We start from the raw sequence: 26,707 nt of genomic DNA on the forward strand, positions 1-26,707 counted from the left end.
CAGGGTGTCAAACTTGTAGAATTTAGCAAATGTGTTTGACCCCGACCAAGTAGCTGCTCGGCAAAGTTGTAGAGCCGAGACCCCTCGGGCAGCCGCCCAAGAAAAGCCCACCTTCCTCGTGGAATGGGCTTTCACTGATCTAGGATGCGGCAGTCCAGCCGCAGAATGTGCAAGCTGAATCGTACTACAGATCCAGCGAGCAATAGTCTGCTTTGAAGCAGGAGCACCCAGCTTGTTGGGTGCCTACAGGATAAATAGCGAGTCAGTTTTCCTGACACTAGCTGTCCTGGAAACATAAATTTTCAGGGCCCCGACTACGTCCAACAACTTGGAATCCTCCAAGTCTTTAGTAGCCGCAGGCACTACATAGGTTGGTTCAAATGAAAAGCTGATACCACCGTAGGGAGAAACTGGGGACGAGTCCTCAATTCTGCCCTATCCATATGGAAAATCAGATAAGGGCTTTTACATGACAAAGCCGCCAATTCTGACACACGCCTGGCCGAAGCCAAGGCCAACAGCATGACCACTTTCCACGTGAGATATTTCCAATCCACGGTTTTAAGTGGCTCAAACCAATGCGACTTTAGGAAATCCAACACCACGTTGAGATCCCAAGGTGCCACTGGAGGCACAAAAGGGGGCTGAATATGCAGCACTCCCTTAACAAATGTCTGAACTTCAGGCAGTGAAGCCAGTTCTTTCTGGAAGAAAATCGACAGAGCCGAAATCTGGATCTTAATGGAACCCAATTTTAGGCCCATAGTCACCCCTGACTGTAGGAAGTGCAGAAAACGGCCCAGCTGAAATTCCTCCGTTGGGGCCTTCCTGGCCTCACACCACGCAACATATTTTCGCCATATGCGGTGATAATGGTTTGCGGTCACTTCTTTCCTAGCTTTAATCAGCGTAGGGATGACTTCCTCCGGAATGCCCTTTTCCTTCAGGATCCGGCGTTCAACCGCCATGCCGTCAAACGCAGCCGCGGTAAGTCTTGGAACAGACAGGGCCCCTGCTGCAGCAGGTCCTGTCTGAGCGGCAGAGGCCATGGGTCCTCTGAGATCAGTTCTTGTAGTTCCGGGTACCAAGCTCTTCTTGGCCAATCCGGAACAATGAGTATAGTTCTTACTCCTCTTTTTCTTATTATCCTCAGTACCTTGGGTATGAGAGGAAGAGGAGGGAACACATAACCGACTGGTACACCCACGGTGTCACCAGAGCGTCCACAGCTATCGCCTGAGGGTCCCTTGACCTGGCGCAATATCTTTTTAGCTTTTTGTTGAGGCGGGACGCCATCATGTCCACCTGTGGCCTTTCCCAATGGTGTACAATCATTTGGAAGACTTCTGGATGAAATCCCCACTCTCCCGGGTGGAAGTCGTGCCAGCTGAGAAAGTCTGCTTCCCAGTTGTCCACTCCGGAAATGAACACTGCTGACAGTGCTAACACATGATTTTCCGCCCATCGGAAAATCCTTGTGGCTTCTGCCATCGCCATCCTGCTTCTTGTGCCGCCCTTTTGGTATACATGGGCGACCGCCGTGATGTTGTCTGACTGGATCAGCACCGGCTGGTGTTGAAGCAGGGGTCTAGCCTAACTTAGGGCATTGTAAATGGCCCTTAGTTCCAGAATATTTATGTGTAGGGAAGTCTCCTGACTCGACCATAGTCCTTGGAAGTTTCTTCCCTGTGTGACTGCCCCCCAGCCTCGAAGGCTGGCATCCGTGGTCACCAGGACCCAGTCCTGTATGCCGAATCTGCGGCCCTCTAGAAGATGAGCACTCTGCAGCCACCACAACAGCGACACCCTGGCCCTTGGAGACAGGGCTATCAGCCGATGCATCTGAAGATGCGACCCGGACCACTTGTCCAACAGATCCCACTGGAAGATCCTTGCATGGAACCTGCCGAATGGAATTTCTTCGTAAGAAGCTACCATCTTTCCCAGGACTCGCGTGCATTGATGCACCGACACCTGTATTTGTTTTAGGAGGTCTCTGACTAGAGATGACAACTCCTTGGCCTTCTCCTCCGGGAGAAACACTTTTTTCCTGTTCTGTGTCCAGAACCATACCCAGGAACAGTAGACGCGTCGTAGGAACCAGCTGCGACTTTGGAATATTCAGAATCCAGCCGTGCTGTTGTAGCACTTCCCGAGATAGTGCTACTCCGACCAACAACTGCTCCCTGGACCTCGCCTTTATCAGGAGATCGTCCAAGTAGGGATAATTATAACTCCCTTTTTTTATTTTCGAAGGAGTATCATCCTTTCGGCCATTACCTTGGTAAATACCCTCTGTGCCGGGGACAGACCAACGGCAACGTCTGGAATTGGTAATGACAGTCCTGTACCACAATCCTGAGGTACTCCTGGTGAGGAGGGTAAATGGGGACATGCAGGTAAGCATCCTGGATGTCCAGTGATACCATGTAATCCCCTTCGTCCAGGCTTGCAATAACAGCCCTGAGCGATTCCATTTTGAACTTGAACCTTCGTATATAAGTGTTCAAGGATTTAAATTTTAGAATGGGTCTCACCGAACCGTCAAGGCTGATTTGAGGTAACGGCGAGGTGGAGTCGCTTCGAACTCCAGCTTGTATCCCTGTGATACTACTTGCAGAACCCAGGGATCCACCTGTGAGCGAGCCCACTGGTCGCTGAAGTTCCCGAAACGCGCCCCCACCGCACCTGGTTCCACCTGTGGAGCTTCAGCGTCATGCGGTGGACTCAGAGGAAGCGGGGGAAGATTTTTGATCCTGAGAACTGGCTGTCTGGTGCAGCTTTTTTCCCTCTTCCCTTGACTCTGTGCAGAAAGGAAGCGCCTTTGACCCGCTTGCTTTTCTGAAGTCGAAAGGGCTGTACCTGATAATACAGTGCTTTCTTAGGCTGTGAGGAAACCTGAGGTAAAAAAATTTCTTCCCAGCTGTTGCTGTGGATACGAGGTCCCAGAGACCATCCCCAACAATTCCTCACCCTTATAAGGCAGATGTGCCTTTTAAAGTCAGCATCACCTGTCCACTGCCGGGTCCCTAATACACTCCTGGCAGAATGGACATTGCATTAATTCTGGATGCCAGCCGGCAATATCCCTCTGTGCATCCCTCATAGATAAGACTACGTCTTTAATATGCTCTATGGTTAGCAAAATAGTATCCCTGTCCTGAGAGGGTAACAGACCCCGCTGCAGCAGCACTAACCATGCTGAGGCAATTGCAGGTCTCAGTATAGTACCTGAGTGTGTATATACAGACTTCAGGATAGCCTCCTGTTTTTTATCAGCAGGCTCCTTCAAAGTGGCCGTATCCTAAGACGGCAGTGCCACCTTTTTTGACAAACGTGTGAGCGCCTTATCCACCCTAGGGGATATCTCCCAACGTGACCTATCCTCTGGCGGGAAAGGGTACGCCATCAGTAACTTTTTAGAAATTACCAGTTTCTTATCGGGGGAACCCACGCCTCTTCACACACTTCATTCACTCATCTGATGGGGGAACAAAACACTGGCTGCTTTTTCTCCCCAAATATAAAACCCCTGTTTTGTGGTACTTGGGTTAATGTCAGAAATGTGTAAAACATTTTTCATTGCCGAGATCATGCAACGGATGTTCCTAGTGGATTGTGTATATGTCTCAACCTCGTCGACACTGGAGTCAGACTTCGTGTCGACATCTGTGTCTGCCATCTGAGGTAGCGGGCGTTTTTTTGAGCCCCTGATGGCCTTTGAGACGCCTGGGCAGGCGCGGGCTGAGAAGCCGGCTGTCCCACAGCTGTTACGTCATCCAGCCTTTTATGTAAGGAGTTGACACTGTCGGTTAATACCTTCCACCTATCCATCCACTCTGGTGTCGGCCCCACAGGGGGCGACATCACATTTATCGGCACCTGCTTCGCCTTCCACGTAACCTTCCTCATCAAACATGTCGACACAGCCGTACCGACACACCGCACACACACAGGGAATGCTCTGACTGAGGACAGGACCCCACAAAGTCCTTTGGGGAGACAGAGGGGTATATGCAATTCACGGCGAATCGCGGCAAATTATCGCCGTTTTTAAATTCGACACAATTCGACAGGTGAATTCCGGCAGGTGGCTGCCGGAATTCACCATATTCAATGAAAAACGGATTCGACAGTCCCGCGGGCGAAAAGCGGCCGATTTGCCGGATTTTGCCGCGATTTAAAAAAACGGGAAAAAACGGGAAAAACACGGAAAAAAAATGGCGTGGGGTCCCCCCTCCAAAGCATAACCAGCCTCGGGCTCTTCGAGCTGGTCCTGGTTCCATAAATGCGGGGGGAAAATTGGGCAGGGATCCCCCGTATTTTTAAAACCAGCACCGGGCTCTGCGCCTGGTGCTGGTGCAAAAAATACGGGGGACAAAAAGAGTAGGGGTCCCCCGTATTTTTTACACCAGCATCGGGCTCCACTAGCCGGGGGTCACGTTTATGCAGTGCCCTGCGGCCGTGGCATTAAATATCCAACTAGTCACCCCTGGCCGGGGTACCCTGGGGGAGTGGGGACCCCTTCAATCAAGGGGTCCCCCCCCCCAGCCACCCAAGGGCCAGGGGTGAATCCCGAGGCTGTCCCCCCCCATCCAATGGCTGCGGATGGGAGGCTGATAGCCTAGAGTAAAATGACAAGAATATTGTTTTTTCCAGAAGAACTACAAGTCCCAGCAAGCCTCCCCCGCAAGCTGGTACTTGGAGAAACACAAGTACCAGCATGCGGGAGAAAAACGGGCCCGCTGGTACCTGTAGTTCTACTGGGGAAAAAATACCCAAATAAAAACAGGACACAGACACCGTGACAGTAAAACGTGACACTGCCGAAGTCTTCTGCCGCCGATTTTCAGGACCATCTTCATGCTTCTGGCTCTGTAAGGGGGACGGCGGCGCGGCTTCGGGACCGAACGATTGAGGTCGGGTCCTGTGTTCGATCCCTCTGGAGCTAATGGTGTCCAGTAGCCTAAGAAGCCCAAACTAGCTCCAATCAGGTAGGTTCGCTTCTTCTCCCCTTAGTCCCTCGTAGCAGTGAGTCTGTTGCCAGCAGATCTCACTGAAAATAAAAAACCTGAAATATACTTTCTTTTCTAGGAGCTCAGGAGAGCCCCTAGTGTGCATCCAGCTCAGCCGGGCACAAGATTCTAACTGAGGTCTGGAGGAGGGTCATAGTGGGAGGAGCCAGTGCACACCAGGTAGTTCTAAAGCTTTCTTTAGTTGTGCCCAGTCTCCTGCGGAGCCGCTATTCCCCATGGTCCTTACGGAGTCCCAGCATCCACTTAGGACGTCAGAGAAATATCTGTAATGTATGGCAAAGTTTTATATGGATTGTAAAAACAATAAATTGAGGAAAAATAATCTCAGGATCTGTGAGACAATAAATTGCGATTGCAGTTGTATGGGCCCCTTTACTAGAAACAATATGCATATCTGCTAACTGTTGCCCATACACTAGCAATCTACAGTCCCAATTGATCTGTGAAATTAAGCATGTTGAAAAAATGGATTTAACAATCCCAACAGATTTGTGGTTGAAATCTGTGATCTCTGAACCCCATACATTGCAGATTTATTTGCACAATCATCTGCAAATTGCCCTAGTTGATTGCTGATGTATGGGCTCCTTTAATTCCAGTGTTCTCACTACGTATGTACTGAAGGTTGACTGGCCTTTGGTTCTAGTTGGAAAAGCTGATGAGCATTACCACTTGATCCATGCTGACATGGATATACAGGTTGAGTATCCCTTATCCAAAATGCTTGGGACCAGAGGTATTTTGGATATGGGATTTTTCCGTATTTTGGAATAATTGCATACCATAATGAGATATCAAGGTGATGGGAGCTAAGTCTAAGCACAGAATGCATTTATGTTACATATACACCTTATACACACAGCCTGAAGGTCATTATAGCCAATATTTTTTATAACTTTGTGCATTAAACAAAGTGTGTCTACATTCACACAATTCATTTATGTTTCATATACACCTTATACACACAGCCTGAAGGTCATTTAATACAATATTTTTATTAACTTTGTGTATTAAACAAAGTTTTTGTACATTGAGCCATCAGAAAACAAAGGTTTCACTATCTCACTCTCACTCAAAAAAGTCCGTATTTCGGAATATTCCGTATTTCGGATATTTGGATATGGGATACTCAACCTGTAATTGTAACTGCTATTATACAGTAGATATTAGTACAGGTTCATTTTCTGGTATTTCTCTCAAAATGTAAAAGTAATCATGCGTATGAATAATGGAAAGAATATAATTTTGGTATTTATTTATGTTTTTGCCTAGCTAAAGAGTGTAAACTAAAAACTCTTGCATATCTAACCCACAAAAAAACCCTATACATCATTCAAATTTTCAAAAAAATTTATATGGGGATCATAAAACAATTAACGTAAACCACGACACTGGAAGGTAAAACCATGATTGAATGTTTAAAGGTCATACTTTTTTGTATTTTTCAAAATAGTTTTTACTTTTGGTCAAATCTGAGTAAATCTACCTGTTTGTAATACAGCACACATGAGCAGTTTGGTCACTGCATATACTGAGGGTGACTTTGTCATTAGTGCTACTTGAACACAGCTATTTTTCTTTCTCCTGCCTAGGGGTTACTACCCTCGCGGTGGAGGGGAGATTCTAGTCCGTGTTTCCCCGGTCAAGTATTTAACCCCTATTAACCTGACAGATCGGGGGACAGTCACAAAGATCTATGGCCGAGCTTTTGTAGCAGGAGTTCTTCCCTATAAGGTCAGTATGGCATTTTATATAAGTAACTGTCTACAGACTTTGGCCAGGGTGATGTATAGTTGCCAGCTTTATCATACTGAAGACTACAGCAATGCTATGTCAAAAATCATATTTCTAAAAACACATATCCAATGTCCTTATTCCATAAAATAATAATTTGCATACAGTTGATTGATGGCAGCTGAACGTCAATAAACATAAATCACAAATGGCTGCAAAAATAGATAATAGAATTGTGATATCTAGCGCAAAATAATCTGTTATATATTCCATATTCCACAGACAAACTGAATGCTTGAAATTTTTTGGGAAAATAGTAACTCTTTTGTATCCATAAAAAGCAAACCACATTTAATTGGTATACTGAACTTCCACACAGTGAAACCTATTAGTACATTAGTATATTGATGTGATCCACAGATTGCTCGAATAAATCATAAATCCACTGAAGCATGGATGGAAAACAGTCTGTCGGACTGTGGGGGATATATTTAATAACCTGCACTGACTGTCAAGTGTAAAAGTATCGCCGGTGGGGGGGGGGCTATTAAATTAGCCACGATAAGCCGCGTCGCGGCTTTATAAGGGATTTGTTTCACCTGCTTCCGGCAGGAGAAGCAAAATCCCCCAAAACAGTCAAGTTTTCACCTGAAAACGAGGCTGTTTATACGGAAAACACACAGGTTTCACAGAACCTGCATGTTTTCGGGTGAAAAGGATGTTTTTCCCCCCGGTGAAAAATTATTGATGAAACCTCTGTCAATATCACCCGAAGCTTCATCGGTGGTAATTGAATATCCCCCTGTATCCATTATGGCTCAAACATAGTATCCTTTAGATGCTCTTCTGGAGAGCTGCTTTTTTGGCTGCATTTCGTCAGCCTTCTTTAAGGCCCCTACACACTAGACAATTTTTTGAACGATGTGGGCGATTCCGACGCATCAGAACAACAAACCGCCAAGTGTGTACGCACTATGCACGCTCCTGCGAAGTCCGTCGCATCTTCAGATCTTCCCTACATGCAGCTCAATCTGAGGATATCATCAACAACTGCATACTCCTGGATGTGGCCGCAGACTATATCTTTTAATTGCACAGTGTGTATGCACTGTATCGTTTGTCCGGGAGTTCAAGGGAAATCGTTGACGACATTGCATCATTTGCAAGTGTCTAGTATGTACCTAGCATTACACTAACTACAAATATGGTGACAACCCTCCATGAAGTATGCGTGAAGACAATATTATTATTATTATTATTATACTTTATTTATATGGTGCCACAAGGGTTCTCCAGCACCTTACCAAGTACATAAATGAGCAAAACAAGAAACCAGTGACTTGCGGTACAAGACAATATAGGACAAGTACATGGTATATAACAATTGCTGCATCAGGGGACATGACCGTGAAATAAGCATCAGGGTGGCAGAAATCGAGGGTTAAGTGCCGTCATAGGGAGTAGGAGAAAACATAAGTAAGAGAAGTAGAAGCACATGAGGGGAGAGGGCTCTGCTCGTGAGAGATTACATTATAAACTCCTTCCATGACTAAAACATTTTAAAGTTTATATTTTTTGGAAAAAGCCATTAGAAATGATTAGGGGACAAGCTTCCGTTAGACATATTACCAAATGTAATTATTCTCTGATTGTCCAGTGAAACTATGATTATTATCTTACATCAATTACAAGCCAAAAAAAGCCCATAACCAATTTACCGCACACAACGGACAGTGTCCGTACATCAGAGTTCACCCATTAACTGCCAACTGTGTACATTTTATGTCACATCTGTTACACACTTAGGGCCAGATTCAGCGTTGCATACAAGTCTGTTTTTGCAAACTCCTCTCACGATTTTTAGCATCTGCGTCTGGGACGGGTGCATGCATCTATGATTGATTCAGAGTCGTGTATATCTCAGTCGCATTAGATGGGCGTAAGAGGGTGACAACTGGGCATTCATGCATTGGGTACATTGGGGTAAATTTACTAAGATGGGAGTTCTATTTAAGATGGGATGTTGCCCATAGCAACCAATCAGATTCCAGGTATTATCTACTAGGAGGTGCTAGATAACTGAGAAGTAGAATCTGATTGGTTGCTATGGGCAACATCCCATCTTAAATAGAACTCCCATCTTAGTAAATTTACCCCATTGAGTGAGGGTGTGTCATGAGCATATAGGTGGACTTGAAGGTTACGCAGAGATGTGCATACATAGAGATGCGGCGGACAATAGCTCTACAGTCAGTAGGTCGACACCATATGGTCGAAAAGGTCAACATGTAAAAGGTCAAAATGGCAATGGTCAACACTTTTTTGGGGGGAGGGGGAGGGGAGATTTTAAAAACTTTTGCTGAATTTACTATCCATGTAATATATTACCTTAGTAACCTTGGGGCAAGTGCAGCAGAGCAAGCCTCCTTAACTAACAGGTGGTTAGGGTACACGTTTCAACTGATTTGGATGATATATGGTTAAACCTACAAAATGACACCCAAAAAACTTGTCGACCTTTTGTACCTGTCGACATTTTGTACTGTACCTTTTTCACATAAACTTTTATACCTGTCTATCTATTGACTGTTGACCTTCTGACTGTCAATCTGTTACTCCTTACCCTGAGCTGTCTGATTTGTCTGCAGTCTATTCCTCCAAATATAGGCAGGTGCAAGTCTGCACTGATAGTGATGATGGCTGCTCTGTGAGCCAGTTATAGAGGAGGTGCGGTGCAAGTCTGAATACAGGTGTATCTACTTATTTTGGTGACCTCAATGCTGTACACTTGCATGCAGCTCTGATTATGGCCTTTAGACTTTATGCCAGTTGCAGTCTATATAGCATGGCGGCAGTTCTAAGCTACAGTCAAGAATTTTTTGGTGAGCCAGGAAGCACCCTTATCACATGCCCATAGTGATTGGGTGGTTCTCCCGTTATCGGTTCTCTACTTGTATACATAGGTGAAAGCAATTTCATAGAGAAGGCTTTCTTCCTCTGGTGACAGATGGGAAACACTGATATGGGTCTTACTCTGCCACAGCTTGCCTTTTGGTAGAACATGTGTATGTACATGCTCTAACATAGACCTACATGCTTGTGCACGATGCCAGGTTGGCTTTGCCCCCACAAGTTCTGGACTTGTGCATGCTTGGCAGAGTTAGTGTTTCACTTTCTCTTGACAATGCAATGGAGTATTCAAGAGAAACATTTATCAAGCAGTGCATATTGTCTAATCTCTTTGCCAGATGGTGAAGGATATGATTTCAGCTGCAGTACGCTGCATACGGCGGGAACTAAAGGAGCTATATGTGAATATCCAAGGCGTACAAGAACCCGCAGACAAAGCTGTGGGAAATGGGAGTGGGATTATGTAAGTTGTTTCCGAGCATTTTCTGGCTAGAATGTTTTGCTGCAGGAGAAGAAGATGAAGAGGAAACCTAAAATGTACTCTATTTTTCTTCTTGTTTTCTAGTATTATTGCAGAGACTTCCACTGGTTGTATGTTTGCAGGGTCATCACTGGGAAAGAGAGGTAAATTCATCATCCAGATATTTATTTTCCAACTTTATTTTAGTAAGAGGTTGACATAATAAAGGTGAAATCATTTGACACCCAACCGAGTCTGCAGTACATGGCTCTGGTAGAAATGGTTGAAGCAAAATATTACAATGTACAGGATGTCAGAACTGCAATATTAATAAATCCCATGTTTTTTTTCATCATTGCCCAGTCTATAGTGGACACCTGCATTTAGTTGTTTAGATCAACTACACGGTTTGTTATCTATCTGTAATATTGTACTTTCCACGTGTTTGATTTTTTAAGGAGTATCTGCAGATCGTGTCGGGGCAGAGGCTGCGGAGATCCTTCTCCGGAACCTGCGTCATGGAGGTTGTGTTGACGAGTACTTGCAGGACCAGGTATGTGTAAGAGTCTTTGAATTGAAAAATGACACATGCAAATATACATAATTTGCTATATAGCCGTAACATATACTAAAGTGTTAAAGATCTTTTGTTCCAAAGATATTGGTTCTCATTGTGAAGAAGTGAAACAACCATTGTGCAGCACTATTACTACCCGTGATCCATTTTTTACTGGAAAACTATAATGGGTCTTGTTTCATTACGCCAAACAATAAATAAAAATAGATCCTGTTGCCTGGTGGTTGGTCACAAACAAGAGAGCAGTTGCAACAACTAAAAAAAACCCTGCTCTGTAATACCCCTTTCACCCCGCACGAATAACCCGGTATCGACCCAGCATATTGCCGGGTCGACGCGGGTCAGTGTGCGGTGAGAAAGCGCCATGTCGGATTTCCCGGGTCGCCTGACCCGGTAATTCAACCTGGGTTATAAGCAGTGCTATGCCCAGGTTGAATACCGGGTCAGTGGCTCTGTAAATGGACTCCCGGGTCGAGACGATACGGGACCCGTTTACAAGATAGGGAGAGGCAGCGCTGAGATGAACTCCTCCATCCCCGCTGCCGGCTCCGCCCCCCGCCGCTGTGGCAACCGAACCGCCAATATGCCGGGTCTGAAAGCCAGCAGAAGAGGTAGGAGAGTCTCCAATGCCGGATCCCACCTGGGCAGGAACCCCTTTCTAATTCCCGGGTGGTATCTGGCATTGGAGATGTGAAATGGGTATTAGTGGTGCCACACGTGCCCCTAAAGTAATGGTGAGAATTGTTAGGAAAATTGGAAAAGCACAGGAATGCTGTTATTATGGGCTATATGCTTCAAGCAGTGGAGAAGTTGCCCGTAGCAACCAATCGGCATGGACCCATCATTTCTCTAACGTCCTTGAGGATGCTGGGACTCCGTAAGGACCATGGGGAATAGACGGGCTCCGCAGGAGATAGGGCACTTTAAGAAAGCTTTGGACTCTGGGTGTGCACTGGCTCCTCCCTCTATGCCCCTCCTCCAGACCTCAGTTTTACACTGTGCCCAGAGCAGGATGGGTGCACTGCAGAGAGCTCTCCTGAGTTCTCTGCCTAAAAGCATTTTTGTTTGGATTTTTTTTCTACTTTTTCACAGGGAGCACTGCTGGCAACAGGCTCCCTGCATCGAGGGACTGAGGAGAGAGGAGCAGACCTTCTTGTCTAAGATAGGCTCTGCTTCCTCGGCTACTGGACACCATTATCTCCAGAGGGGGTGAACGCAGGTTCTTACTGGGCGTCCACCCCCGGAGCCGCACCGCCGTTCTCCTCACAGAGCTAGAAGACAGAAGTCGTCAGGCGGCAGAAGCCTTCAGCTTCATGGAGGTAACGCATAGCACTGCAGCTGTGCGTCATTGCTCCCATACACCTCACACACTCCGGTAACTGTAAGGGCGCAGGGGCGCCCTGGGCAGCAATATAAACACCTCTTATGGCAAAAGACAATATACATGTACAGGTGGGCACTGTACATGTATATAAAAGAGCCCCCGCCATATTTTTGTAAGTTTGAGCGAGACAGAAGCCCGCCTCCGAGGGGGCGGGGCTTCTCCCTCAGCACTCACCAGCGCCATTTTCTCTCCACAGCACCGCTGAGAGGAAGCTCCCCGGACTCTCCCCTGCTTACACACGGTGAAGGGGTGTTTAAAAGAGGGGGGGGGGGGCACATAATTGGCGGATAACATATTATACAGCGCGGCTGGGGAAAAACATTTTGTGTTGGTCTCCAGGATCATTGCGCTGGGGTGTGTGCTGGCATACTCTCTCTCGGTCTCTCCAAAGGGCCTTGACAGGGATACTGTCTTCAGGAAAGGGGTTCCCTGTGTGTGTGAAGTGTGTCGGTACGCGTGTGTCGACATGTTTGACGAGGAAGGCTCGCTTAATGTGGAGGGGGAGTGCTTGAATGTCATGTCGCCGTCGGCAACGCCGACACCGGAATGGGTGGATATGCTGAATGTCTTGAATGCAAATGTCAATCTATTGCATAAAAGGTTAGACAAGGCAGAAGCTAGGGATCAGTCAGGTAGCCAGTCCATGCCTGTCCCTGTGGCGCCAGGCCCTTCGGGGTCTCAGAAGCGCACCATATCCCAGATCGATGACACAGATACTGACTCTAGTGTGGACTATGAAGATGCAAAATTACAGCCGAAGGTGGCAAAAGGTATTCGGTACATGATTATTGCCATTAAAGAGGTTTTGCATATTACTGAAGAACCCCCGGTCCCTGACACGAGGGTACACATGTATAAAGGGAAAAAGCCTGAAGTCACCTTTCCATCCTCATTTGAACTAAGTGAATTGTGCGAAAAGGCTTGGGAATCTCCGGATAGGAGACCACAAGTTCCCAAAAGGGTTCTTATGGCGTATCCTTTGCCACAAACTGATAGGATACGCTGGGAATCTTCGCCTAAAGTAGACAAGGCGCTGACACGCTTGTCCAAAAAGGTGGCACTGCCTTCTCCGAATACGGCTTCCCTCAAGGAACCTGCTGACTGCTGGCAGGAAATTACCTTGAAGCACATTTACACTCATTCAGGTACTATTGCTAGACTGGCTATGGCGTCGGCCTGGGTTTGTAGTGCGGTTGTGGCATGGGCAGATTCCTTATCTACGGAGATTGACACCTTAGATAGGGATGCTATTCAAATGACCATAGAGCATATCAGAGATGCTGCCTTGTATATGAGAGATGCTCAGAGAGACATTTGTTTATTAAGCTCCAGAATAAATGCTATGTCTATTTCTGCTAGGCGGCTCTTGTGGACCCGACAGTGGACGGGAGATGCCGATTCAAAGCGGCATATGGAGTCCTTGCCTTACAAAGGGGAGGAGTTGTTTGGAGACGGCCTCTCGGACCTTGTCTCTACGGCTACGGCTGGTAAGTCGAATTTCTTACCTTATGTCCCCCCGCAGCATACAAAAAAGGCACCTCATTATCAAATGCAGTCCTTTCGTTCCAATAAAAACAAAAAGGTACGGGGATCGTCCTTTGTTGCCAGAGGGAAAGGCAGGGGAAAGAAGCTGCACACAGCTAGTTCCCAAGAGCAAACGTCCTTCCCTGCCTCTGCAAAGTCCACCGCATGACGCTGGGGCTTCCCGGGGGGAGGCAGATCTAGTGGGGGCTTGTCTTCGGTTTTTCAGCCACGTCTGGGTTCACTCTCAGGTGGATCCCTGGGCATTAGAGATTGTTTCTCAGGGATACAGGCTGGAATTCGAAGACTTGCCTCCTCTCCGGTTTTTCAAATCGGCTCTGCCGGCTTCCCCGTCAGAGAGGGAGCTAGTGGTGGTGGCAATCCAAAAATTGTATATTCAACAGGTGATTGTCACAGTTCCTCATCTCCAGCAAGGAGAAGGGATATTACTCAACCCTGTTTGCGGTTCCGAAACCGGACGGTTCGGTCAGACCCATTTTAAACCTAAAATCTCTGAACCTGTACTTGAAGAGGTTCAAGTTCAAGATGGAATCACTCAGGGCGGTCATCGCCAGCCTGGAGGGGGGGGGGGGATTGGATGGTGTCCCTGGACATAAAGGATGCATACCTTCATGTTCCGATATTCCCCCCTCATCAGGCGTTCCTGAGATTTGCAGTGCAGGACTGTCACTACCAATTTCAGACGTTGCCGTTTGGGCTTTCCACGCCCCCGAGGATTTTCACCAAGGTAATGGCGGAAATGATGGTGCTCCTGCGCAGGCAGGGGGTCACAATTATCCCATACTTGGACGATCTCCTCATAAAGGCGAGATCTCGGGAGAAGTTGCTGGACAGCGTGTCTCTGTCTATGAAGACGTTGCAGATACACGGCTGGATTCTCAATATACCGAAGTCCCAGCTAGTCCCTACAACGCGTCTGACCTTTTTGGGACTGATTCTAGACTTATACCAGAAAAAGGTTTTTCTCCCGATCGAAAAGGTTCAGGAGCTCATAGCCATGGGCAGGAACCTATTAAAACCAAAAAAGGTTTCAGTGCATCATTGCACGCGGGTCCTGGGGAAGATGGTGGCTTCATACGAGGCCATCCCTTTCGGCAGGTTCCATGCGAGGACCTTTCAATGGGACCTCTTGGACAAGTGGTCCGGGTCCCATTTACGAATGCATCAAAGGATCACCTGTCTCCCAGGACCAGGGTATCTCTCCTGTGGTGGCTGAACAGTGCTCACCTGTTAGAGGGTCGTAGGTTCGGCATTCAGGACTGGGTCCTGGTGACCACGGACGCAAGCCTCCGAGGCTGGGGAGCAGTAACACTGGCAAGAAATTTCCAAGGTCTCAGGTCAAACCTAGAGACTTGTCTCCACATCAGCATCCTGGAGTTGAGGGCCATATACAACGCCCTGTGTCAAGCGGAGGAGTTGCTTCGGAGAAAACCGGTTCTGATTCAGTCGGACAACGTCACGGCAGTGGCTCATATAAACCGGCAAGGCGGAACAAGGAGCAGAGTGGCCATGGCAGAAGCGACCAGGATTCTACATGGCCTTCCGCTCTGCGTAAGCGCGCTATCAGCAGTGTTCATCCCGGGGGTGGACAACTGGGAGGCGGACTTCCTCAGCAGGCACGACCTGCATCCGGGAGAGTGGGGACTTCATCAAGAAGTCTTCGCACAGATCACGGATCGATGGGGACTGCCTCAAATCGACATGATGGCATTCCGTCTCAACAAAAAGCTAAAGCGGTATTGCGCAAGGTCAAGGGACCCTCAGGCGGTATTCAGATCGGTCTATGTGTTTCCTCCTCTTCCTCTCATACCCAAAGTGTTGAGAATAATAAGAATGAGCAGGGTCAGAACAATCCTCATTGTTCCAGATTGGCCACGGAGGACTTGGTATCCGGAGCTGCAAGAGTTGCTCACAGAAGACCCGTGGCCTCTTCCTCTAAGGCAGGACCTGCTGCGGCAGAGGTCCTGTCTGTTCCAAGACTTACCGCGGCTGCGTTGGACGGCATGGCGGTTGAACGCCGGATCCTAGCGGAAAAAGGAATTCCGGAGGAAGTCATTCCTACCCTGATCAAGGCTAGGAAAGACGTGACGTTAAAACATTATCACCGTATATGGCGGAAATATGTTTCTTGGTGTGAGGCCAGAGCTGCTCCTACGGAGGAGTTCCATTTGGGCCGTCTGCTTCACTTCCTTCAAACAGGAGTGACTTTGGGCCTAAAATTAGGGTCCATAAAGGTCCAAATTTCGGCCTTATCCATTTTCTTTCAAAGAGAATTAGCCTCTCTTCCTGAAGTACAGACTTTTGTGAAGGGGGTGCTGCATATTCAGCCTCCCTTTGTGCCTCCGGTGGTGCCTTGGGATCTTAACGTGGTGTTACGTTTCCTCAAGTCACCTTGGTTTGAACCACTCAAAACTGTGGAGTTGAAATACCTCATGTGGAAAGTGGTCATGTTGTTGGCATTAGCTTCGGCTAGACGTGTTTCGGAATTGGCGGCTTTATCACATAAAAGCCCATACTTGGTTTTTCACGTGGATAGGGCAGAGTTGAGGACTCGTCCTCAATTTCTGCCAAAGGTGGTCTCATCTTTTCATATGAACCAACCTATTGTCGTGCCTGTGGCTACACGGGACTTGGAGGATTCCGAGTCCCTGGATGTGGTCAGGGCTTTGAAGATTTATGTGACCAGAACGGCTAGAATCAGGAAGACTGAAGCTCTGTTTGTTCTGTATGCGGCCAACAAGGTTGGCGCTCCTGCTTCAAAGCAGACTATTGCTCGCTGGATCTGTAACACGATTCAGCAGGCGCATTCTACGGCAGGATTGCCGTTACCGAAATCGGTTAAGGCCCATTCCACTAGGAAAGTGGGCTCTTCTTGGGCGGCTGCCCGAGGGGTCTCGGCATTACAGTTGTGCTGAGCAGCTACTTGGTCGGGGTCTAACACCTTTGCAAGTTCTATAAGTTTGATACCCTGGCTGAGGAGGACCTCCTGTTTGCTCAATCGGTGCTGCAGAGTCATCCGCACTCTCCCGCCCGTTTGGGAGCTTTGGTATAATCCCCATGGTCCTTACGGAGTCCCAGCATCCTCAAGGACGTTAGAGAAAATAAGATTTTACTTACCTGTAAATCTATTTCTCGTAGTCCGTAGAGGATGCTGGGCGCCCGTCCCAAGTGCGGACTTCTTCTGCAAGACTTGTATATAGTTATTGCTTACATAAGGGTTATGTTATAGTTTATCGGTTGAACCGTGGCTATGTTGTTGTTCATACTGTTAACTGGGTAGTTTATCACAAGTTATACGGTGTGATTGGTGTGGCTGGTATGGATCTCGCCCTTAGATTTACAAAAATCCTTCCTCGTACTGTCCATCTCCTCTGCGCACAGTTTCCCTAACTGAGGTCTGGAGGAGGGGCATAGAGGGAGGAGCCAGTGCACACCCAGAGTCCAAAGCTTTCTTAAAGTGCCCTATCTCCTGCGGAGCCCGTCTATTCCCCAGGGTCCTTACGGAGTCCCAGCATCCTCTACGGACTACGAGAAATAGATTTACCGGTAAGTAAAATCTTCTTTTTATAGAATATACTTAATAAATGCTACTTCAAAGTCTTTTAGTTGCTATGGGCAACTTCTCCACTGGTCCCCTTCTTCACTCCTTTCACTGCTTGGGCCCCCTAAATCTTGTATACAGCATCACTGGTGTTGGAACAGTACAATCCAAAATATATGAAAAACATCAAACAGGAAATGATGCCACCATTTATTATTGCTGCCAAATCAATTTAATTTACAAGCAAGAATGTCCTAACATTCCAAACCTATCTCCACTAAGTCAGGCTCAGCACTGAAACATTGCCATATGCAGCGGCATAGGTTATATCATACGTGTGATATAGTCCTAGTGTGAAATAAATGGTTCTGCTTTATCTACCTTATACTAAAGGTGTGTACACACGGTGAGATATTGCCTTGCTATTTTGATTATATAGTCAAAATCGCAAGGAAAGTTAGTGCAAAACGCAAAGGTGAAAGTCACCTTGCGATCCTGATGCGTTGTCCCGCGCGGTCGGCATCGCAAGCCTAGATAGACTGTGACTTGCCTGCACAGTCTATCAGGATCGCAAGGTGACTAGTATCTAGTATAAAAGTATAGTCAAAATTGACAGTTAGCCAAAATCGCACAGAGCCAGTATCGCAAGCACAGTCATCTATGCTTGCGATACCGACCACAGTCCCTGTTGCATAGTGAGAATCGGGCATAGCCCGAATCTCAATGTGTGTATACACCTTTAGTGTAGCAGACTATCCGATTTCTCTGATACTGATTAGTTTTATTTATGTATTATTATTTTTTTTCTGCAGTTGATTATTTTTATGGCTCTGGCAGATGGGGTCTCCCAGCTGAAGACGGGACCTGTGACCCTGCACACACAGACTGCCATCCATTTCACAGAGAGCCTCACTAAGGTAAGAATAGTTATTAGATCATCTTGTTCAAGTTATAACCCCAAGAAAGAACTTTCAGACTATGTCTGTTAAGAAATATAAATAAAGCTGTCAGGTTTTGAGTTTGTAACATACCCGGAGCTGGGGACTCAGGGCAGGACTGACTATGGCTAGAATGAATGAAACAAGGTGGCTAAATGATACTACTGCTCATACACTTAACCAATATGAATTAGAAGGAGAAAAGAGCAAATCTAGGTTAAACAGTATGCTACATGATTGGTAGCAATACTTAAAACTTAGGGCCTTATTCAGACCTGATCGTAGCAGCAACTTTGTTAGCAGATGGGCAAAACCATGTGCACTGCAGGGGTGAAGATATAACATGTGCAGAGAGAGATAGATTTGGGTGGGTTATATTGTTTCTGTGCAGGGTAAATACTGGCTGCTTTATTTTTACACTGCAATTTAGATCAGTTTGAACACACCCCACCCAAATCTAACTCTCTCTGCACATGTTATATCTGCCCCCCTCCTGCAGTGCACATGGTTTTGCCCATCTACTAACAAAGTTGGTGTTACGGTCAGGTCTGAATTAGGCCCTTAATACAAATAAGCGGGTTCGGGTGTTACTCGGTTTTACTCTGATTTACTCTGTTCTCAAAACGGCATCTTATTGGCTATTTAAAACTCGAGACATCTGTGAGCCAATAAGATGCCATTTTGAGAACCAAGTAAATCAGAGTAAAACCGAACCCGCTCATCTCTACAAATAAGTGCATAGTGAATACTAGATGTATCAGTCTGTGAACCTTCTATTACATGTGTATCTGCAGTAGCAGCTGAATAACTTGGACAGAGGTGGTTTGTAGTGAGGAGAATTGCATGCAGTAGGCTTGGAAGCAGACTGGAACAAGCACAGGTGTATCTGCAGGGTGCAGACAGCACACTGGTGTTGGTGGATGCACTGATTACAGCAGGAACAGATGGTAACTTTCAGTTGAAGAATAGGGAGCACTGATACAGTATGAATTCACAGAATAGAAGATCAGGTAAATAATGCATGTTACAGTTTAAGAGGCTAGAGCTCGGGAAATAGGAACCAGTTCTGCCACAGGGGACCCAGGAGTCCTACCTATAGAGACTTCTTGTACTGGCAAGGTACAGGTGGCAAGGAGCCATGTACACGGAGTGTGGATTAGATGTGCGAGTCATGTGCAGGAAGTCATTTGTAGGAACCCTGTGTATGCCTAATCAGCTGACCTTAGGCAAGATGGCGGCACTCTTGCTGTGCTGGACAGCAGCTGTAGGAGATTCCGGATCATGACTGGTCAGGTGACATGCGTGACTTAGTGAATAGGCAGTGCTGGACAGGGCAAGAAGGTTTTAGTAGACTGTGACAAATGAGGTAATCCGCACTTTCCACGCTGCACAGTGCTGTGGGGTTTTATTTTTAGTGACTTTCAGTTGGGCTGTTAGCTATTAATAGAATTCCCTTGCCAACAACTGGTGCTCATAAATAAAGCCATGTGCTCTTGATGCAGATATATTCTAGATCTGTCTCCAGAAAGTGTGACTGATGCTGTGCATACATTGTCAGACCTTTTATCGGACAAGCTAAAACCCAGCAGATATTGTCCCATACACTGTGAGAAGGATCAGGGGAAATGTGCTGCAATTGGCCGGAGCAGTGCATATACGGCCAGGTGCGGCCTAGCAATGATTGGATCAGTCGGGCATGTTGGAAAATTTCTTATGGCCAACCATCCCATCGCCACTGACTGGTCATGGCCATATACTATGCAGTTATTGGCCTGATCTACCCGTAATCAGCAGATAGGGACAATTGCATAATGTATACCCAGCTTTATTCATGTGAAACTGGGCTTGACCTTTTTACTATATAATTACTGTTATCTGTGAGTGAACTGAAGCGGATTACTGGTGACTGTATACTATGAGCAATGTTTGAATAGTAGTAAGAATGTTTTGTTTTTCCCAACAGGCCAAGTTTACAGTGAAGAAGTGTGAAGAACCAGACACAGATAGCTATATTATAGAATGCCATGGAATTGGCCTTCAGAATAAGAATGTCTGATGATAATTCAACCATTCAAGTGGATAGAGAGGCCGATGTGTAAATCTCTCGAGTCCAGCATGGCATGCAGTGCGCAAAGCATGACACAAGGGGGCAGCATATAGAAATAATTTGCTTTTTTATAGTCTCATATCCTGATTCTATATGAAAAATAATCTGACCTTTTGAGGTGCATTAAATTAAGTTTAAGTTAATGTTTTATTGCTGCACAAGTGACGTGACAAATACCTGTTAGTGCCAATACTCCAAATAAAATTAGACGTTTAGGGTTTTGTTTAGTTATTTTATATTTACACCCTGACTTCCTCTGCAGACTTCTACCTGTTTATCAATATAAACCAGTTCACCTTTGTTGTATGTCTCTGTCTATCACACATACAAGTACACTGGTGTCTGTACAACATCAAGTATAATATATCTAGTATACAAGTTGCTTTAGCTATAACACAAATCTATATTTAAAGTTTGCCAAACATGATCCTTCCGCTTGGCATGAGAGCCTAGTAGCAGAATACATGGCTGCATCTGGAAATGGACAGATCAGAAAAAGATACTCCATTTTTTTCACCCACATAGCTGGCCATGTTACATTGGCTTCAGTAGCTGGGCATGAGTTCCGGATTATAGGTCGACCCCATATGGTGGACATGTAAAAGGTCAATAGTGCTTAATGTTGACAGGTTCAAATGGTCGACATCCATATGGTCAACACGAGTACTTTTCCATAATTTTCCATCCACTTGCACTGTGATTGGGAATAGTGACCTTCCTGAAGCATAGCGAGCCCAGGATGGTACACGTTTCCACAAATTTGGCTTACGTGTGTTTTAAACATACAAAATGACATTACAAAAAAACACTTGTCTGCTTTTGTCAACTTCCATGTTGACATTTTGCACTTGTCGACCTATTGACTCTGTTATCCGTCTGCAGGTCGACCCAATGATCCCCAGTCAGGTGGCTGTGTCACTTCTGGCATGACTGAGGAGGCAGTGATCACCTGTGGTTATTATTGTGCACTGCACTTCCTATCAGACCACAAGCTGCTGTATCAGGGCAATTACAGTACAAATAATGCAGATGGGGGCATAGGATTATTAATCAAGCTTATAAAGACATTTTTGTTTTGAAAAAAACATCAATTTAATATACAATCATAAATTCCTAAACACACAATTCTTCCATCTAAAACAATAAAATAAATATCAGACTGAGTACAAAGTCCTTTTACCTTCTTATGAAATGGTAATGGCAGAGGAACATGTCAAGGAATAGCGCTACTCGACCTATCACTACTTGGACATACCTCCCAACATGACCCTCTCCAGGAGGGACACAATGCTCTGCTTCTGGGCTTTTCTCCTAATGTATGACTGCTGGCACCTGTTTGGAACAGGTTACTGGATAAGAAAGGTGATTGCAAGGAGCAGAGCATTCTGTCCCTCCTGAAGAGGGTCATGTTGGGAGGTATGCTTGGGATGACTGCCTAAGCCACTTGCAGCCCTTATCCACAACCATGGCTCTGTGTAGAGGAGCTGTGGCAGTATTAGGAGCACAGTGCATGCAGGTGATTGTGCCAGTATTGCCTTTTGGAGCCTGCTACAGCAGTTGTGTTTGGACCAGCACACTGTCTTTATACACTGATGGACAGCTTGGGAATCCTTTCCAGGATCTGCTGGCTTGCTTTCTAGACCTTGCACCAATCTTGCATTGATGGCAATCTGCTGATGACTCAGATAAGGTATCACCTGCTTGGATAATTAAACCCTGATTTGAAAGGGATTTTAACATTGCACTAAAGACTCCAACACCAGTGACTTACAGAGGATCAGTATAATTTGCTGAAGGACAGGATGCCGGTGGTTAGAATACCAACAGCGGCATCCCGTCCATCAGAATCCAGAGAGCCACACAGTAAGTCCCCTAACCCGCCTCTGCCCTAACCCTTCCTTGTGGGTGCCTAACCCTAACGCTCTCTGCTTTGTGCCTAACCCTAATCCTCCCTTCCCTGCTGCCTAAGCCTAACCCTCCCCTTCTATGTGCCTATCCCTCCCTCCCTGGTACCTACACCTTAACCTTCCCGGCCCTGCAGCCTAACCCCCCTTCTGCCTAAACCTAACCCCCCACCCCCACCCCCGTGGCAGGACACCAGAACGTTCTGCACTCCGGATGATCGGGATGCCAGCTGTCAGTAATATGATTCTGGCATCCCATGCGGCGTCTGTATCTCCTACTTCGGGATCCCCGCGTCGGTATATCGACCGCCGGGATCCCGTCTGTCGGGACGCTAACTGCTTCCCACTGACAGATGTCTACCTGCATATGATATATATTCCACTAGGATTTTGTGCCAAATGCAACTGCTTATTTGAGAAACTTTATAGTCAATGATTATTAAAGTTAAGACTAAAACCTTCTATATCAGGCACTTTAAACATCTATAGTGATTTCACCATCCTTATTAGTGACATTGGTCGCGCTTATTTGATACGCAAAGGAGCATTTTTTATTGTTTTGAAAAGAAGACTTGTGTGTTTATGATTGTATATTGAATTGATGGTTTTTTAAACTGAAATCTCTTTATATGGTTCATTTAGTAATCCTATGCGCCCCCATTGGGGAGTTTTCTCCCGATGTGCATTATTTATAATTCATTCATTTGGTATTCAGAAATACCTATTGGGCAGCAGAATTTACATATTTTCAAATGTGATCATTTTGATAACTGCTTTTTCTTGTATGTATCTTTAATATACAGTACAGTTGTCTGTATACTTAATAAGGATTTGGTCTGGGTTGTAAAAAATGTGTTCTATCATTCAGACTTTCATTCCATAAGCCCAATAAAAAGAAAATCATGCAGGGAGCCTACATGAACCTATAATGGTGTGTAGTAGGACAGCTGATAGTGGGATACTGGTGTGTCACATGACTGCATACAATGTGAACCATTGTAACCACCTGTTATTATAGAATAGAGAGACTGGCTTGTTAGAAATAAAAAATCTGAATATGTTAATTTCTCTCGTTTGTGCTGGTGATTTGAGTGTCCGTAACATCAGGCAATTCATGCACTGCCTGAGGGGAACCTTGTCTACACTAACAAGATGACAAACATTACACTGTAACAGAGAGCATGTATTAAGTGTTATGGCCCCATACATTAGCAACTGATTGCCGCTATTTCCCGATCCCCCAGTGGCTGGGTTTGGGAATTAGCAATATTAAACATGATTAAAAGTCTTGAATCCCTGATCCTGACCAAAAATGGCTGGGATCGGCAAATCAGGGATTTTTAAAAATAAAGAATTTCCCCAGTCACCGATGGTAAGAGAAGAGGGTTAGATGTATGGGGGCCTTTACTTAGTTTGGGGAATAGGGGGGGGGGGGGGGGGGTCATCTTTCACTAGTGTGATAAAGGTATTGGATAACTTGCTTTCCTTCAATAAGTGAAATGATCATTTAAAAAAACATAATTTGTGTTTACTCATGATGTCCTTTTCTTATATTCAGTTTTGTTTGAGGATCTGAAGGAATTAAGGCCCTCATTCCGAGTTGTTCGCTCTGTAAAAATCTTCGCATCGCAGCGATTTTCCGCTTAATGCGCAATGTCCGCACTGCGACTGCGCCAAGTAAATTTGCTATGCACTTAGTAATTTTACTCACGGCTTTTTCATCGTTCTGGCGATCGTAATGTGATTGACAGGAAATGGGTGTTACTGGGCGGAAACAGGCCGTTTTATGGGTGTGTGGGAAAAAACGCTACCGTTTCCGGAAAAAACGCAGGAGTGGCCGGAGAAACGGAGGAGTGTCTGGGCGAACGCTGGGAGTGTTTGTGACGTCAAACCAGGAACGACAAGCACTGAACTGATCGCAGATGCCGAGTAAGTCTGAAGCTACTCAGAAACTGCTACGAGGTGTGTAATCGCAATATTGCGAATACTTCGTTCGCAATTTTAGGATGCTAAGATTCACTCCCAGTAGGCGGCGGCTTAGCGTGAGCAACTCTGCTAAAATCGCCTTGCGAGCGAACAACTCGGAATGACCTCCTAAGTGTGACAAATGTGCAAAAATTAAAGGAGATGAGAAAGGGGCAAAAGCTCTTCTCACACCACTATGTATACTGAAGAGCTAGGGAGGGTACTTGCGTAACAGAAAAGTTTGCTTATCTCTAAAAGAAGATGATAGGGGAAGTCATTGCTGCTACTGAACTGTATAGATGCCTGATTTGTAAAGACTGAAAGAAGCAGCTAGACCAGGGGTGGGCAATTATTTCAGCTGGGGGGCCGCTTAACACTTCCAGTGAATATTCGAGGGCCACACACAAGGGCGGGGACTAATATGAATGACAAATATTTGTAGGAGTAAGTCCTGGGCTGCGCAGAGACTGCACAAAGTAGATTTTTGCAGCTCTGTGTACACATTTGCACACTTGCACGGGTGAATTTACACTTCTCCTGGGGACGGCGACTACCCGAACGCAGGACAGCAAAATTTGCAGCACAGTGATCAGGTCTGAATCAGCCCCTTAGTCAGCAGTTGCTGCAAAATGAGACCCGTTATAGGGCCCAATTCAGACCCGGTCGCTGCTGTGTATTTTCGCACAGCGGGTGATCGGGTCTGAACTGCGCATGCATTGCAGTGCGCAGGCACATCGGTCCGCCGCGCTGGGGAGCGTCAGGCAGTGATGGGATGGTGCGAACAAAGCGATCGCACAGGTGATCGCAAGGTGATTGACAGGAAGAGGCCATTTGTGGGTGGCAACTGACCGGTTTAGAGGAGTGCACGGAAAAATGCAGGCGGGACCAGGCGTTTGGAGGGAGGGTTTCTGACGTCCGCTCCGGCCCCGATCATCGCACTGGAAGAGTAAGTCCTGGGCTGCGCAGAGACTGCACAAACTTCTGTTTCTGCAGCTCTCCTGCACATGCGATCGCTCCCCTGCGCATGCGATCGCTCCCCTGCACAGCAATTACCCCCTCCCCCTGTAGGCGGCGACTACCTGATCGTAGCAGAGCAAAAATCACACCCTAGCGATCAGGTCTGAATTAGGCCCATAGTTTTTTTTTTATATATATATATATATATATATATATATATATATAAACATAGTATTAATATATATATATATATATATATATATATAAAAACATAGTATTAATACAGGTTGGGTATCCCATATCCAAATATTCCGAAATACGGAATATTCCGAAATACGGACTTTTTTGAGTGAGAGTGAGATAGTGAAACCTTTGTTTTCTGATGGCTCAATGTACACAAACTTTGTTTAATACACAAAGTTATTAAAAATATTGTATTAAATGACCTTCAGGCTGTGTGTATAAGGTGTATATGAAACATAAATGAATTGTGTGAATGTAGATACACTTTGTTTAATGCGCAAAGTTATAAAAAATATTGGCTAAAATGACCTTCAGGCTGTGTGTATAAGTTGTATATGTAACATAAATGCATTCTGTGCTTAGATTTAGGTCCCATCACCATGATATCTCATTATGGTATGCAATTATTCCAAAATACGGAAAAATCCGATATTTAAAATACCTCTGGTCCCAAGCATTTTGGATAAGGGAGACTCAACCTGTATATATATAACTATAAAAACACACACACCACAATATACATTACACCGCATACGTAGTTTTTTACAGGCAAAATACAAATGTCTAAAAAACACATCCAGTAATAAAAAAATAAAAATAAAAAACTGCTGAAAACAAACAAACAGCATCCTGTGTAATGCTGTTATCAATCGTATTCACAGCTGGTTAGTAGCTCCCCCCCCCCCCCCCCCCCTTCCTCCTCTTCCCTGAACCCACATAGCAGTCTCAAACCTCCCCTCTCCCTTAAACCCATATAGCAGTCTCTACCCCCCTTCCCCCACCCCTGAACCCATATAGCAGTCACTACCCCCCTGCCCTGAACCTATACAGCAGTCTCTACCCCCCGTCCCCTGAACCTATACAGCAGTCTCTACCCTCCTCCTCTCCTCCCTCCTCCTCCTCTCTCTCCCCCCCCCCCCCCCCTCCCCGGACCCATATAGCAGCTTTACCTTTGATGCATTTTTTTCACAGTGGCAGATCTGCTGCCCATATTATCCACCGCCTTCTGCCAGACCCGCTGCGCTGCGCAAAGCCGCTGCTGCTACCCGCTGCACGCTCCTGCCGTGGCTCCGCCCCCTATGCCGTCAGCGCCTGATGTCACAGAGAAAATCCCGGTCAGCAGACCGGGTATTTCCTCAGCGGCGCCGCATCTCGGAGCTTCGTAGGGTAGATGCTAGAATCAAGTGGGCTAAGGGACCTTTTCCGTTAGGGGAAGGAGTTACGACACAAGGGGGAGGAGATAGGCCAGCGGGATAGTTCCTCTACTATCCACAACACCAACTATTACCTTTAGTAATCAGGTGGCGAGCGGAGCGAGGCGAGCGTACTTTTCGGGTACCCTGTTCGCCTGTAGCTCCTCCCCCTGGTGACGTGTCTCCTCCCCTAGATACGTCAGAAGGTCCCTTCTC

General features: G+C 46.1%; 1 protein-coding gene across 2 annotated transcripts in view; it reads left to right on the forward strand.

Moving 5' to 3' along the window:
• RTCA (RNA 3'-terminal phosphate cyclase) overlaps window positions 1–21,038 on the forward strand; it is a 60,325-nt gene extending 39,287 nt beyond the window's left edge. For both annotated transcript variants that reach the window (XM_063940073.1, XM_063940074.1), the window contains exons 7-12: window positions 6,629–6,770; window positions 10,019–10,143; window positions 10,246–10,304; window positions 10,599–10,693; window positions 17,997–18,101; window positions 20,086–21,038. In XM_063940073.1, the coding sequence (XP_063796143.1) occupies window positions 6,629–6,770; window positions 10,019–10,143; window positions 10,246–10,304; window positions 10,599–10,693; window positions 17,997–18,101; window positions 20,086–20,178 (619 nt within the window). In that variant the 3' untranslated portion in view covers window positions 20,179–21,038. The remainder of the gene's footprint in view (window positions 1–6,628; window positions 6,771–10,018; window positions 10,144–10,245; window positions 10,305–10,598; window positions 10,694–17,996; window positions 18,102–20,085) is intronic.
• The last annotated feature ends 5,669 nt before the right edge of the window (window positions 21,039–26,707 follow it).

This window comes from Pseudophryne corroboree, chromosome 9, assembly GCF_028390025.1.
Source record: "Pseudophryne corroboree isolate aPseCor3 chromosome 9, aPseCor3.hap2, whole genome shotgun sequence".
In the NCBI taxonomy this organism is placed as follows: Eukaryota; Metazoa; Chordata; class Amphibia; order Anura; family Myobatrachidae; genus Pseudophryne; species Pseudophryne corroboree.